At 45.1% G+C, this 13,573-nt stretch overlaps 1 protein-coding gene across 1 annotated transcript in view; it reads left to right on the top strand.

Annotated features, from left to right (window-relative positions):
* Nucleotides 1-203: 203 nt before the first annotated feature.
* The window catches only part of MAP3K8 (mitogen-activated protein kinase kinase kinase 8), a gene marked incomplete at its 3' end in the record, with an annotated part of 38,588 nt that continues 25,218 nt past the window's right edge, over nucleotides 204-13,573 (top strand). The window contains exon 1 of the mRNA XM_082258811.1: nucleotides 204-509. Within this exon, the coding sequence (XP_082114937.1) occupies nucleotides 485-509 (25 nt within the window). The 5' untranslated portion in view covers nucleotides 204-484. The remainder of the gene's footprint in view (nucleotides 510-13,573) is intronic.

Below are 13,573 nucleotides of genomic sequence, written 5' to 3'. Positions count from 1 at the left end.
CCTCTAACCTTCAGTCCTGTTTACGATTCTGTGACAAAATGATGTCATCTTTTAGTCACACAAGTCACAAATATCAGAAATACCCTTTGCTGTGGCTCTAGTTTCCTTTCATCATGAGATCTGCTTGTATGAATATGTAGATTGGCCAGGCCCTCCCCCTGCCTGTGTCATGAGAAGAGGGGGGTTTACTTCTGACTGTCTAGTGCTGCTGATCAGACCTGTCTTGTGTCATGTAGGATGAACACGCTGTGCCTTTGTCTCTCAGTGCTTCTTTGGGACTGGAGGAGTTAATCGTATCTCCTGCTGCTTCATTCTCATCATTTCCTGGTAGAGTCCAGCCTGCTTCTTGAGAAAAACTTCCTGTCTGGACTTTCCAGCATTGAGCTGCTGGGAGCAGCACACAACACAAGACATGGATGCTGGCTGCGCTGCCTATCCTGCTCTCCCCATGGACAGCTAGTGACCCCCCCCCACTGCCCCAGCTATGCCTGGAATGATGGAGTGCCAAGGTAAGATGCAGCCCTGGGACTGAGAGCTTACAATCCTTATTTCCTAAATGGAACTAAAGCCATTCTGTACAACTGTTTTTTTTTTCTTTTACAAAGGAACCAAATTGTTATTTTTTTGGTGAACTATTCTAAACTTAGCAACTTCCCGGAGAATTATATCTTCCCTTGCCGCAAATTAAGGGTTGTGGCAGACTTGGCGTCCCCATATAGTACACGTGGAACGTATATCCAGAGCAACATAGTCCTCCTGGCGATGGTCGTAAAAGTTCTTCTGATATTTTATTTGGGATAATACCATCATAAGTGGGAAACTGTAGAGCGCCTGTTCTCAGCCTTTTAATTTAAGATTACTTTCCGGTCTCGGGGACCTCCTGCTAATAACTATATCTGCAGTCCATGGCACACGTTAGTGTAAAGTCTGCCGTAGCTTTTCGCTCGATTCCCACATCAACAAAGACCGTGCTGATGGGGGAATCCCTCCCGTGGAGCTATTGTGTTTTCCCGGCGGGTGGACACGGGGAGCCAGTCCTTCCAAGAGAACACCGTGATTGTTGCTAGTGGCTGGCAATAATAGCATTTAAAAATCCAACATGCTGATTGTACCCAAGTCGATCGAATCTCAGCTGGTTCAGCTTGAGATTTGAACTGTCTTTGGCTGGCTTTATGGTCCCGGAGAAAGATGGCCCTTCCGTTTGTGGTCATGGGGAAGAATCCCCCCCTTACAGATAGCTAAAAAGATCAATGCTGTCAGTTGCTGGTTACTTATCTAAGCTGCAAAAATTGTTCATTGCTCAAGGAACCTCTAGCAAGTTCTGGAGGAACCCTAGGATACCAGGGGACACTAGTTGAGAAAGGCAGCAATAGAGCATGCCCCCAACCAAGGTTTAGGACAGCACTGTGGCAACCATGTTAAAAGTTAATCAATAGGAAGAAGAGAAGTGGATGCTGGGAACAGACTTCTAGCAGTGGCGGAGAATCAAAAAACAGTAAGTGAGCCTAAACATACTTGGGGTAAGCATAGATCTATCAAAAATGTTTAAAAAATAAAAAGCAGCCACGGTGGACAACTTGGCCTTTTTACGTTGTCAGTCTTCTATGTTGGGTTGGATCTGGGCAAAAAGACCCTTGCCCGCCAAGGAGAGTTGGGGGAGACCCTTGCCCGCCAAGGAGTGTTGGGGGAGACCCTTGCCCGCCAAGGAGTGTTGGGGGAGACCCTTGCCCGCCAAGGAGTGTTGGGGGAGACCCTTGCCCGCCAAGGAGTGTTGCCCGCCAAGGAGTGTTGGGGAGACCCTTGCCCGCCAAGGAGTGTTGGGGGAGACCCTTGCCCGCCAAGGAGTGTTGGGGGAGACCTTTGCCCGCCAAGGAGTGTTGCCCGCCAAGGAGTGTTGGGGGAGACCCTTGCCCACCAAGAAGTGTTGGGGGAGACCCTTGCCCGCCAAGGAGTGTTGCCCGCCAAGGAGTGTTGGGGGAGACCCTTGCCCGCCAAGGAGTGTTGGGGGAGACCCTTGCCCACCAAGAAGTGTTGGGGGAGACCCTTGCCCGCCAAGGAGTGTTGCCCGTCAAGGAGTGTTGGGGGAGACCCTTGCCCGTCAAGGAGTGTTGGGGGAGACCCTTGCCCGTCAAGGAGTGTTGGGGGAGACCCTTGCCCATCAAGTAGTAGAAGAAGGGGATCGGAGTTTGCTATAAGAACACGATTTCCGCTTTTTGTGTATACTTTGGTATTTTTAATAGGGTTTTTGTACACCTCTGTACTGTAGGTACATTTTAGACTTCACCCAAAGGGCATGGAGATTAGACTTCACCCAAAGGGCATGGAGATTAGAAGCATTTAGGGTTCATCGTGCATACTACATGTATGTATGTATGTATGTATATATATATTTTTTTTTAATCTCCTTGGATATTTAAAGTGAACCCCTCTTTTATATTTGGTCACTTTGCAAAATAAACATTAATTTTACTAAATCTCCCAACTAGGGTTGCACCAGTACTAGATTTTTTATCGGCAAGTACCAATACATTCAGTCAAGTACTCGCTAATACCGACTACCAATACCTTTGCAAAGAATTGCATGCAAATTAAACAGGAATACGGTGGGATTCCTGTCCGAATTGCACACGGTTTCCTGCACCACCCCTGTGTGAACCCAAGCTGCAGTCACTATGACAAGCCTGGGTGCACACATGAGTGGTGCAGGAAACTACATTAAATTTCGACAGGAATTGCATCGTATTCCTGTTCAAATTGTATGCGTTTTTTTTTCTTTTTTGCAGTATGATTTGTGCCTATCCATTTTGTATGGGCTCAGATTGCACTGCAAAGGTATCAGTTTTGGGTATTTGGAGCATTGGCATGAGTGTGAGTACCAGTATCGGTATTGGTGCAACCCTATTCATAACACATTACCATCTGATTGTACAATCTTCTCTAGATCTATCAATAAGCTAGTGCAAGGGTCTGTATGATTCTATACAAATTGATTTGTGTAGTTTGAATAAGTCCTCATATTATATAGTCTTGGTAGGTCTAAATTTGATTTAATAGAGATTGAATGCTCAGATTGTAACATGTATGGTGAGACTTAAGTGAAGAGGCTCTACCCTTTCGTAAAACCCTAATGCCTTTATTAGTAGCATTTTTGCTCATACGTTTTGTATTGAGCTTTTTTTTTTTTTTTTTTTTTTTTAAGAAAATCCAGCTTGCTTCACTTCAGGTTCATGAAATAACATATTTCCTTCAGGAATAAATGGCAGAATATGTTATAATGCACGCACATGCTTTTTTTTATTTTGGCCTGGAAAACGTGTTCAATTACACTGAAAGTCTGCAAAATGCACATAGTGACTCATTATAAAATGCATTTTAAAAGGTAAATTAAAGAGTCATGGGTAGGTACAGAGCTGGAAACATGTCTTCAACATTCAGATAAGTGTTATCAGTATTCCCAACCAGGAACAAATCCTATGAAGGTCCTGCATTGTGAACCTTATCTAACCAGGAATGGAGCAAAATGAAGGGCCTGCCAGGTGGACACCAACATCTGTCAACCCTTTAATATCCAAAGAACACATGATGCATCATGGCAAGTTTATTAAAATGGGATACAAGTGCTTTATCATTGGAAATGCTGGTAGTCAATAAACTATATATCTGATCAGCCCAGATAGTCCCTGAAAATTGTGTGTAATGAGTGATTGTTGCAAAAAGCCAGAAATAATTTTGAGGATGGACCTTGGGAAAATTAGGACTCTCCCTCCAAGTCCAGGACAGCTGTTTACTAGTCCCTGCTCCTGGGTGCAGTCCAAGGACTGATCCACTTTAATATCCCAGCTTCACATTGATGATTGATGATCTAGGCCCCTTTCTGTTGCACAATGGGTGTCTAGCCGTCATTCGTCCAATCCTGGCGTTTTTTAGTGCGCTCAGGAGGTTGAAGTTGAACTTTCAGCTGCACTGCCTGAAGCCTTTTAAAGTCTGACAGGCTGAAATATGTGGCTGGACATTGTGGAACTCGTATTTAGGGCCCTATGCATTCAGGGACATACGCTTAGAGCGCAGAATACCTGCATTCCAGGCCTATGTCCCTGAACACATGGAGCTAATTGCGCGAAGCGCTCAGTATAGTGTTCAGCCTGGGGGCAGCCCATTTCAGCCTTCTGGGGCTGGATGCTGCACCTGTGCCCCCCGAGATTGGACATATGGGGGCTAAGCCCATGTTCAGATTGGTGCGATTTGGCATGTCAAATCGCATGTTAAATCTGAGCCAATTGCCGGCAATGGCACTGTCTGAATCGATGCCCAAAAGAAGTTTCTGTACTACTTTTGGCAACTTCGGGGGGCAATTGCAATAGACTTCGATGCAGCAACCCGCACAGATGTCTGTGAAATCGCTCCCGAAGTCAGACTGAAAATGGCGGTTTGAAATCGTGCGAGTTCAGCCTTTTAAACCGGCCTCAGTGTGAACCTACACTAATCTAATATTTATCTACCTTTTAATGTATAGAGTTGTCAATTGATGTTCTGTTCAAACTGTGATGTTATCCCTCAGGGCTTGTTCAGATGTGCATCCATAGGGTAGTAAAGGCAGGCAGTTGAGCCACACTTTTAACACCCCCTAACTGTCTACCTAAACAAAGGTATGCAGCCGCTCAGGGCTGTACACACGCTGTTGCAAAAAATGTGACCCCCCCCCCCCACCTGCCCACCGATCACAACCCATTCAAAGAAATAGGGTTGGCCCACAACTCCCTGCATCTGATGGTATAAAGCAGTGGTCCTCAACTCCGGTCCTCAGGGCCCACTAACAGGCCAGATTTTAAGTATTACCTTGGGGAGATGCAGACTAGAGTAATGCAATCAGTGAGCAGCAAATTATATCACCTGGGATGTATTTCAGTTATCTTGCAAACCTGGCCTGTTAGTGGGCCCTGAGGACCAGGGTTGGGGACCAGGGGTATAAAGGATGGCTTGTATATAAAAGGTATATATTACGTCAAACATTTTTCCTGCTACCTTGTAGATTAAACACCACGTCTGCTCCTCTGCTGTAAAGTGAATGTGTGCACCAGGCCATCAAAGGGCCGCTGAATGATTGTATAGTTTACCCATGTTCAGCTCTGGCAGGAAATGTATGGAGAGTTTATTTTAATATGAATGAATTCCCAGCCAGTGATGGCAGCCTGTCGGAGGTGGCTGCACTTTTGTATATGATCCCGGAGGACCAGGCCTCTGCGTCTGTCACCTAGGAAACGATATCAACCCTCCTGGTGCTGCTATTTAATGCAGAGCCGGTCAGGGTGTTGTTGCCTGATGGAGATGCTTGGATGGTAATTATGGATCATAGCCAGGCCCTGGTACTAAGTGTGAAGTTCAGGTCCTGGTTGCTGCAAGGTGGTCCATCTCACCCGGTCTACTAATGGCCATATATGGACAATCACATTTGTGAGATTCCTTCACTGGGAATGCAGAGCCATGAATTAATCCATGAGGTCATCTGTATCCTGGTGTTGTCCTGCAAACAATCTGAACTGCATAACAACTACATTCCAATCACCTAGTGTCATGAAGATAAGATGTCTGCAGAATAATAAGACTCGGGGAGATTTGTTTAAAATGAGGCTGTCAGGACATAGATATGAAGGCTGCCATTGCTGACTTGGCTTCGGAGGAAAATGCATTCTTCCTTTACTACGTAGTGGACTTTTGACCTGGATTGGGTATGTCCATATCAGGTGTCCTGACCTTTTTACTGATTTTGTAATTCTTCATGGTATTTATAGTGACCCTAAACTCTGGTATAAAGCGGTAGTAAAGTTTAGAAAAAAAAAAAAGGTAATGTCATAATGTTTTCGTATGCGTCACTTACTAGCACATTATGAAAGACTTACATTGAAATGAAGCCCTCCAGTGGGGAGCTGACAGGGTTTCCATTTTCACCCGGTCCCCTTACCGGGTTTGCGGGCTCTGGCTGCTTAAATGTCTGAGTTACATTGACATCACTGCATGCGTGTGGGAGTCACGGTCGCGGCACGACATGAGTATGCCGTTCCTTCAAAGTGCGTGCGCAAGCGAAGTCGCCGGCTGCCAGACAAGAAAATATTTCCTAAAGAGTGAACGTTTAGGAGAGATTTTTTTACCTACAGGCAAGCTTTATTATAAGCTTACCTGTAGCTAAAAATCACAAAGTGAGTTTACTACCGCTTAAAAAAAAAAATACTCATATGTATTAAAGCGGTTATTCCCCCCCCCCCCCCAAAAAAAAAAAGCCATGCAGGACAATGGCATAATGTGCTAGTATGCATTGCATACTGGCACATTATAAAATACTTAACTTGGAGCGAAGCCCCGACACGGTCACCCGGACACCGTTGAGGGAGCAGAACTGTTCCCTTGGCGTCTCTTCTGGGTTCGGCGGCTCTGGCGCAGTGAGTGGCCGGAGCCGCGATGATTTAACTCCCGTGCATGCGCACAGGAGTTCGTTTTCAGGCAAGGAGCTCTGAAGGTCTGGCAAGATACTCCGGACCTTCAGAGCGCATGCGCCGCTAGTGTCAGCGACTGCATGCAGGATGAATATCTATCTATAAACCGTATAGGTTTAGGAGATATTAATTTTACCTACAGGTAAGCCTTATTATAGACTTACCCGTAGGTAAAAGTTAAAACTTTTTTTTTTTATTATTTTTTTTTTTTTTTGCTGCTGAGATCTGACTTCTTGTGTGGGTGACTACATTTATTCTCCATGGACCCTCTGTACATGGGAACATATCCATCCTCTCTTGCTTGTTCCCAAGATGGGACTATGTGATTTTTAGTGTGCACACAGCAGCACATACAACCACAAATAACATGCACCGCTCATTCCAAACAAATAAAAAAGAGGGAGGAAAAGGAGAGGTTCAGGAGCTCACTTTACAAGGAGGCAAAAATAAACAGTCCCTTTAAAAAAAGATCACAGAGCCATTAAGTAGTGGAGGTGTATGGAATAATTTTGGAAAATAAGATATCGTTTAATGTCACTTTAAACAAAGATGGGAGTGACAGTCTCAGATCTTGTGCTATTAAGAAAAAATATAGTCCATAAAAGTGCCATTTCATATTTCATTCCCTTTATAATGCCCCCCTTCCACATCGAGCAAGGGTCATATGTTACCGCATGTTGGCAGGAGACAGGCTTTTCTACTCACTGCTGTAGAATTAATACAAACTGTAAAAATGTAATGTGATTGGTTAATATTGAATATTGCACTTTACTCAATGTTCCTGGCATTGCTATGCCAGGGTTTTTTTGCAGAGCTGTGGCTATCTCCACCCTGCAGCAAAAAAAAAAAAAAAGAGAGAAAACACATTACTATGCCAAAGGTCAAGAGGGAAAGTCCCACTGCAAAGAGAAAAAAAAAAACTTCTGGTTATTCCCTACTGCAGAATTTCAAGAGTGAGCTACAAAAAGACTTCTCACTTTTTTATTTGTAATGTTGAAACCGTGCTGTTTTGTAGAAACTAATACAAGAAATAGTGGAGGGAATGACCATGGTAGCCAATTAGATTCCACGTGCTCAGGTCACTATGCTATAAGGGCTCTTTCACACAGGCGGACCGTTCAGATCCGCCTGTCCGTTTTTTTTGGCGGATCTGAACGGTCCCCCCATGCATCCCTATGGGGCATCGGATGTCAGCAGAGACATGTCCGCTGACATCCGATCCGTCGAATCTGGATGGATGGAAACCCTATTTTCCATCCGTCCAGCGGATTGGATCGGATGAGAACGGACCCACGGTCCGTTCCCATCCGATTTCCCCCATAGGGATGCATGGGGAACTGACAGCTGTGTCTCCGCACGGAGACACAGCTGTCATCCTCCTGCTCAGCCGGATATTTGCACTTTAAACTTTAGTCATTCATACATGCACTTTATCACATTTTTGTGGTTTACTAAAGTGTAATTCGGTTGAGCGCAACCTTTATTTAGCAATAATTACCTACCTCATCTTTAGGATGGGGACAGGAGAGAGCAGGCCGGTCATGTGAGCGCCTACCAGCGCTCTGAAATGAGGTATATACTGCATTTTTTTTTTTTTTTAAAGTAAGCCTTAATTAAAGAGCTCAAGTCTTTACTACAAGAATTAGGCTAAATCGGAGGATACAACAATGTAAAATTGGCCAGCAGCATGGCAGTTTTAATCGGGAACAATAGGCCTAATGGGTGTATGCCTAACTTTTATTTTATCTATGGAAATACGGCAGTGCAGTGAATGTAAAATAATGACTGCTGTTGCAATTCGTTTTTTCTTCTTTCAAACGATGCAGCATGCTGCGGATGAAAGGCAGCTCCAAGAACAGGTCAGTAACAAGCAAATGCTCACTTCAAGCACTCTAAACCTTAAAGTGATTGTAAAGTCTTTTTAAATAACAAACCTGTTATACTTACCTGCCCTGTACGCTGGTTTTGCAAATGGCAGCCTGGATCCTCCTCTTCTTGGGTCCCTGGCTGGAGCGCCTGGCCCCTTCCTCCTGTCCAGTGCCCCTACAGCAAGCAGCTTGCTATGGGGGCACCCAAGCCGAGCTGCGGCTCTGTGTGTCCATTCAGACAAGGAGCTGTGATTAGGCCCCACCCCTCTCTCTACTTATTGGCTGACTGACTTTGACAGTCACGGGAGCCAATGGCGCCATGGCTGTGTCTCAGCCAATCAGTAGGGAGAGTCCAGGATGGCCGAGGAACTTGTGGACATCGCTGGACAGAGATGGTGCTCAGGTAAGTATTAGGGGGTGCCGGGGGGGGGGGGGCTGCTAAACTCAGAAGGGGTTTTATCCTAATGCATAGAATGCATTAAAGCGGAGTTCCACCCTGGTTACACATTTCTTTACAAAAATACCCCCGGGACAGTCAGGGCTAGCACATTCCACAATGGCTAGCCTCTGATCTGTCCCGGGTTGCACTTACCTTTCAGGAGATATACTTACCTTGAAATTGTCTTCTCCAGCGCTGCCATCTCAGGTGTGGGCAGCTTGAAGCCAGCACGATCCTCTTCCGCGTCCTCTTCGGTCCTCTTCCTCCTTCTTCGGTCCCACGATGCACTGCACCGGCCCCGACGTCACTTCCGGGTCGCGCGCGTCATCCCTCCACAGCTTCTGGGCATGCCCAGAAGCTGTTTAGAAGGGGATGACGCGCGCGCCCCGGAACTGACGTCGGGGCCGGTGCAGGCGCAATGATTCCTGGGAGCTATGACGTTCAGCTCCCAGGAATCATTGCAAAAGCCAGGAAGTGACGAATCGCCGTGGCCGCCGAGGGGAGGAAGAAGGAAGTAAGGTGAGTATATTTTCTCTAAAAGGTAAGTGAAAAAAAAAAAAAAATTGCGATTATCCATTTGTTTTTCAGGTGACCGGGAGCGAGAAGATGGAGGTAAGTATAAATTTCGGGTGGAACTCCGCTTTAAGATCTAAAAACCTTCTGCCTTTACAACTACAAAAAAACAAAAAAAAAATACCTTGCCTAAGCATGCAATGATGTCACTTCACAAGCCCATGAATAACTTTATTTAATTTTCTCTGGGTGGCTTTGTGAGCCAATTTTCTGTTTTATATACAGATGACACACCGTTAAATGTGAGTGAACAATCAGAAGTTTCTGCACAATGTTTTAGCTAATATCTGAAGTTCTTGTTTTCAGAGGTTTTTGTTCCCGGTTTCTGACTTTGCATTCTTTGCAGTAAAAGGAAAGTGAAAGTAAACCAACAAGTTTAGCTTTGGCATGCTAGTGACCTTTTAAAGGAATTTATCAATCTAGAAATATGGGAAATGCCATTGTCGACTTGTTTTTGAAGGTCCTTGACCACGGGGCTGCCAGTCATATCTTTCCTAGTCACTAGTTCTGTTGCCCTGGTGACACCTCGGGATTTGATCACTTTGGAGGGATTTCCTCTCACTTTCTGGTTTGCCTGCAGGACAGGAAGTGAAGGGAAATCTCCCCCATAGGACACGGATGGCAAACAAGAATAAAAAAAACTGACAAGGGATATAACTTTCCCTTTACTCTATCCAAAATGAAAAACAAAATTGCCTTTAGTGACACTTTATGGCAAATAGGCTGTTCACTTGAGTCTGGGCCGGCTGAGTAAAGACAGCCGACAGCGGATTATAGCTGGCTGTCAGCTGAATCTGGGTCACAGGAATGGCCTTTGGCTCTACTTCTCCTTTAAATAATCATTTGAATTAAACTGGACAAACATCATGGTAACTTCCTTCCCCCTCCAGCTTCTCAGGTTCACATCTTGTGCGTGTTGGGAATGTAAGCAAATTTCCACGCTTTCTCAACAAGCACATAAATGCACTGCCCTTTAGCACCCTCATGCATTTGCCAACGCGTGCGCCAAACTGTGTGGTGCTGCAATGTGAATTTAAAAAAGGATCAGGGACTGCTTTTGCGTGTTTCTGGCATGTAGGGAAGCCCACTGAAATCAAAGGGCTGCCCTACGCACGATGTGCAGGAACACGTGCACACTTCATTGAACCTGTATGATGAGAATCTACCCTAATATGTCTGATTTGGATTCTGGAGAAACCTGCTGGACATCCATTATTCAATGTATTTAATCATCCAACCTTCATAGTTTCCCTGGAGCAGAAAGCGATCTGTAAAGGCCCGTACACACGTACCGATCGTCGGCCGAAAAGCCTCGGCCGACGACCGATCTGCCGATTGTAGGCTTGTTAGTATGATGCCGCCGACAGCGCACAATCGGCCGAAAAGAATCTGTCATGCAAGCATTAAAATTTTTGTATGCCGACACCAGAGTGGCCGATTGTTCGCCAGTCAGTACAGAATTCGGCCGACAGACCGCTGATTTGCAAGACTGGGCATGCTCAGAAAAGGAAAAACACAGGGAAAGTTAACCATCACATGACATCACTTCTGCAGTCGGCTGTAGTCGGCGGACAAAATTCTTGTGCAGTCTTTTGCACTTTTCAACAGACACCGACAGCCCTGGACGCCGACGATCGGTATGTGTGTACGGGGCTTAAGTACAAGGATTCTCTGCCAAGCGCAATAGGTCTTCCAGCTGCCCAGCCCATTGTGCATATTTTCAGTAAGTGCTTTAGGAAAGCCGCTGCTTGCACCACTTATGTTTTGCAAATTGTGACCACTTTCTCAATGTTGCAAGCGTAGGAAAGTGACAGATTGAACAGCCTGGTTCCTGTAAAGCCCCAGCTGCAGCTAATGGTGTGACAACTTCTGCTCTGTGCTTTGTTTTAGCTAGGAAATAAATCAGGGTGACTTGGAATAAAATAATTGTCCTGTTCCAGGTCAGGGCGTAATGAAGGGGAAGCAGAATATATAAAAGAATTTAGGCAAATTTCAAAACCAGTTTAACCTTTTATGGAGGCAGATATTTTGCATTTCATTTTGTAGATATACAATACAGGAAGGTAAAAAATCCTTTGCTCTGCTGCAAAGGCCAAAACCCAGCACTTCCCACAAATGCTTGCAGGTTCTGTGGTCCACTGCCCTCGTCATAATCACCACTTGAAAGAAGGAAAGTGAGCTGCTCTCCACTATAAAAGCCATAGCAAGAAATGTTTTAATCTATTCAGTGCATTGACAAAGCTATCTCCATCTGCACCTCCAGCCTTTAAGGTCTTTCACTTAAGGGCCGTACACACTTGACGAAAATCGGACGAAATATCCTCCGATTTTTCTCTTCTCAGCGTTCATTACTGTTTTTAGTCGACAGTGCATAAATGTTCACAAAATTTCTCGTCCGATTTTTTTTTTTTTTTTTTTTCTTTTTTTTTTTTTTGGCACATTTGTTCCTAGACTTCTGGGTTGTCAGCAACTTCAGATCATGCGCGGTCTTTCGCATCCGATTTTTCACAGATGTACTGCATACACATTAAATGAAAATTGGTCGTCTGGGGACGGACGAAAAAAATTTTGGTGTTTGTCCCTCCCTTTTTTTTCGTTGAAAATGTCGACATCGGCTGCTGAAAATTGTGTACACACTAGGCGAAAATCAGACGATTTCACATCGGGCGGGAATTTTCGGCAGATTTTCAACTAGTGTGTACCCCACTTTAGTAAAGAGCTTAAGGCAGGTCATACACAGGGGGGGGGGCAAATTTCTTTACTGCAACCATGGGTTACAGGAAAGAAATTGGCACAATTCCCCCGTCAACACAGTCAGTGCTGAGAGAGTAATTCCTCGACTGAGCAATTGTCTGCTCCCGGCGGGGGCGGGCGGACGAAGCCGTCCCTACCAGGAGAAGACAGTGATTATCGCTAGTGGCTGTAGCAGCCGCTAGCAATAATCATAAGAGAATCCAGCAGGCTGGTTGTACCCAAGTTGATCGATCAACTTACATTCAGCCTACCTAGTAACGGTTCAAATCCCTGCTGGTTCCTGCTGAATCAGCCTAAACTAGAGGAAAAGCCGAAATCAAACTATTCCTTAAAATGTGCCCTCCCCCTCCTCCTGTCTATACTGCCTAACCTGTATAAAAAACATCTGTATACTTACCTATTTTTATTCTTCTCATCTGTTCCTGCAGCTCTGCCTCAGGGAATGCTCAACAGTGGTTGGGAATTCCAGGAGCCATGACTTCAACCATAGGCTCCCATAGCCCAGCCATTGCTGGCTCTCCCTCTTCTCACTGACACAGGGGAAGCCGATCTGAGGGAACATGTGACTGGCCCAGAGCAGTTTAAATATACGTAGGCAGATCCACACCTCTTTTCTTTATACAGGTTAGGTAGGAGGAAGGGAGAGGGACCATTTTAAAGAATAGTTGAACTTTTCCTCCACTATAAAGCAGAACTGAACCTAAAAAAAAAAAAAAAAAATCCCAAAAACATTGACGGGCAGGGTTTTTATAACAAAGAAAACCCTAATGAGTCTGAACATGACGAGTATGTAAGTATGATGGGCCAGAGAGTGATGAGTATGTACAGGGAGTATAGAAAAGAATCACCCCCTTTAAATAACATTTTGTTGCTTTGAAGCCTGAAACGAAGGCAGTTTTTGTTTTATCCAGCTGTATTTACTAGTGCAACTTATAACATCCAAGTGAAAGATATAACACCAACGTGTCAGAAGAAAAAAAAAAGTAAAAAACTGGATGAATTGAGCTAAGGTTGCTTTTACCTGCTACCTCGGACTGGGTGTGCAGCTTGCAGTATGCTTTTAAAGGGGTACTTGGCACGTGTTTTCAGCCCCAACCTAATAACCTCAAATGCTGGCTCTGAAAAGGTGCATTCTAACATGTGAGTTGCCTTCAACAATCAGCGCCCTTCCCCCATCTCCCCCCATCTCCTGTATAAAGCAATCACAGTATTTCCTCTAGGTAGGCTTGACAAAGAAGGGGGGTCTGTTCCGTGGAAAAACCATACCCGTGAGAAAACCATACCCTCGTCACTTCCGGGGCACCTACGGAGGGTATGGATTTCTCACGGTAGTTAAACTTGCGGCGCTTACATTAAAACAGCTCCTCTGCAACATCAGTCATCTCCGCTCCTTCCGCTGTCACTTCACTCATCTCCGGTAATAAATATAAAAGCGGATCACGGAGCCGCGA

This window comes from Pelophylax lessonae (genome assembly GCF_965119305.1).
Source record: "Pelophylax lessonae genome assembly, chromosome: 5".
Lineage (NCBI taxonomy): Eukaryota > Metazoa > Chordata > Amphibia > Anura > Ranidae > Pelophylax > Pelophylax lessonae.
The sequence above is the reverse complement of the archived record's forward strand: the minus strand, read 5'-3'. Positions and strand labels throughout refer to the sequence as shown.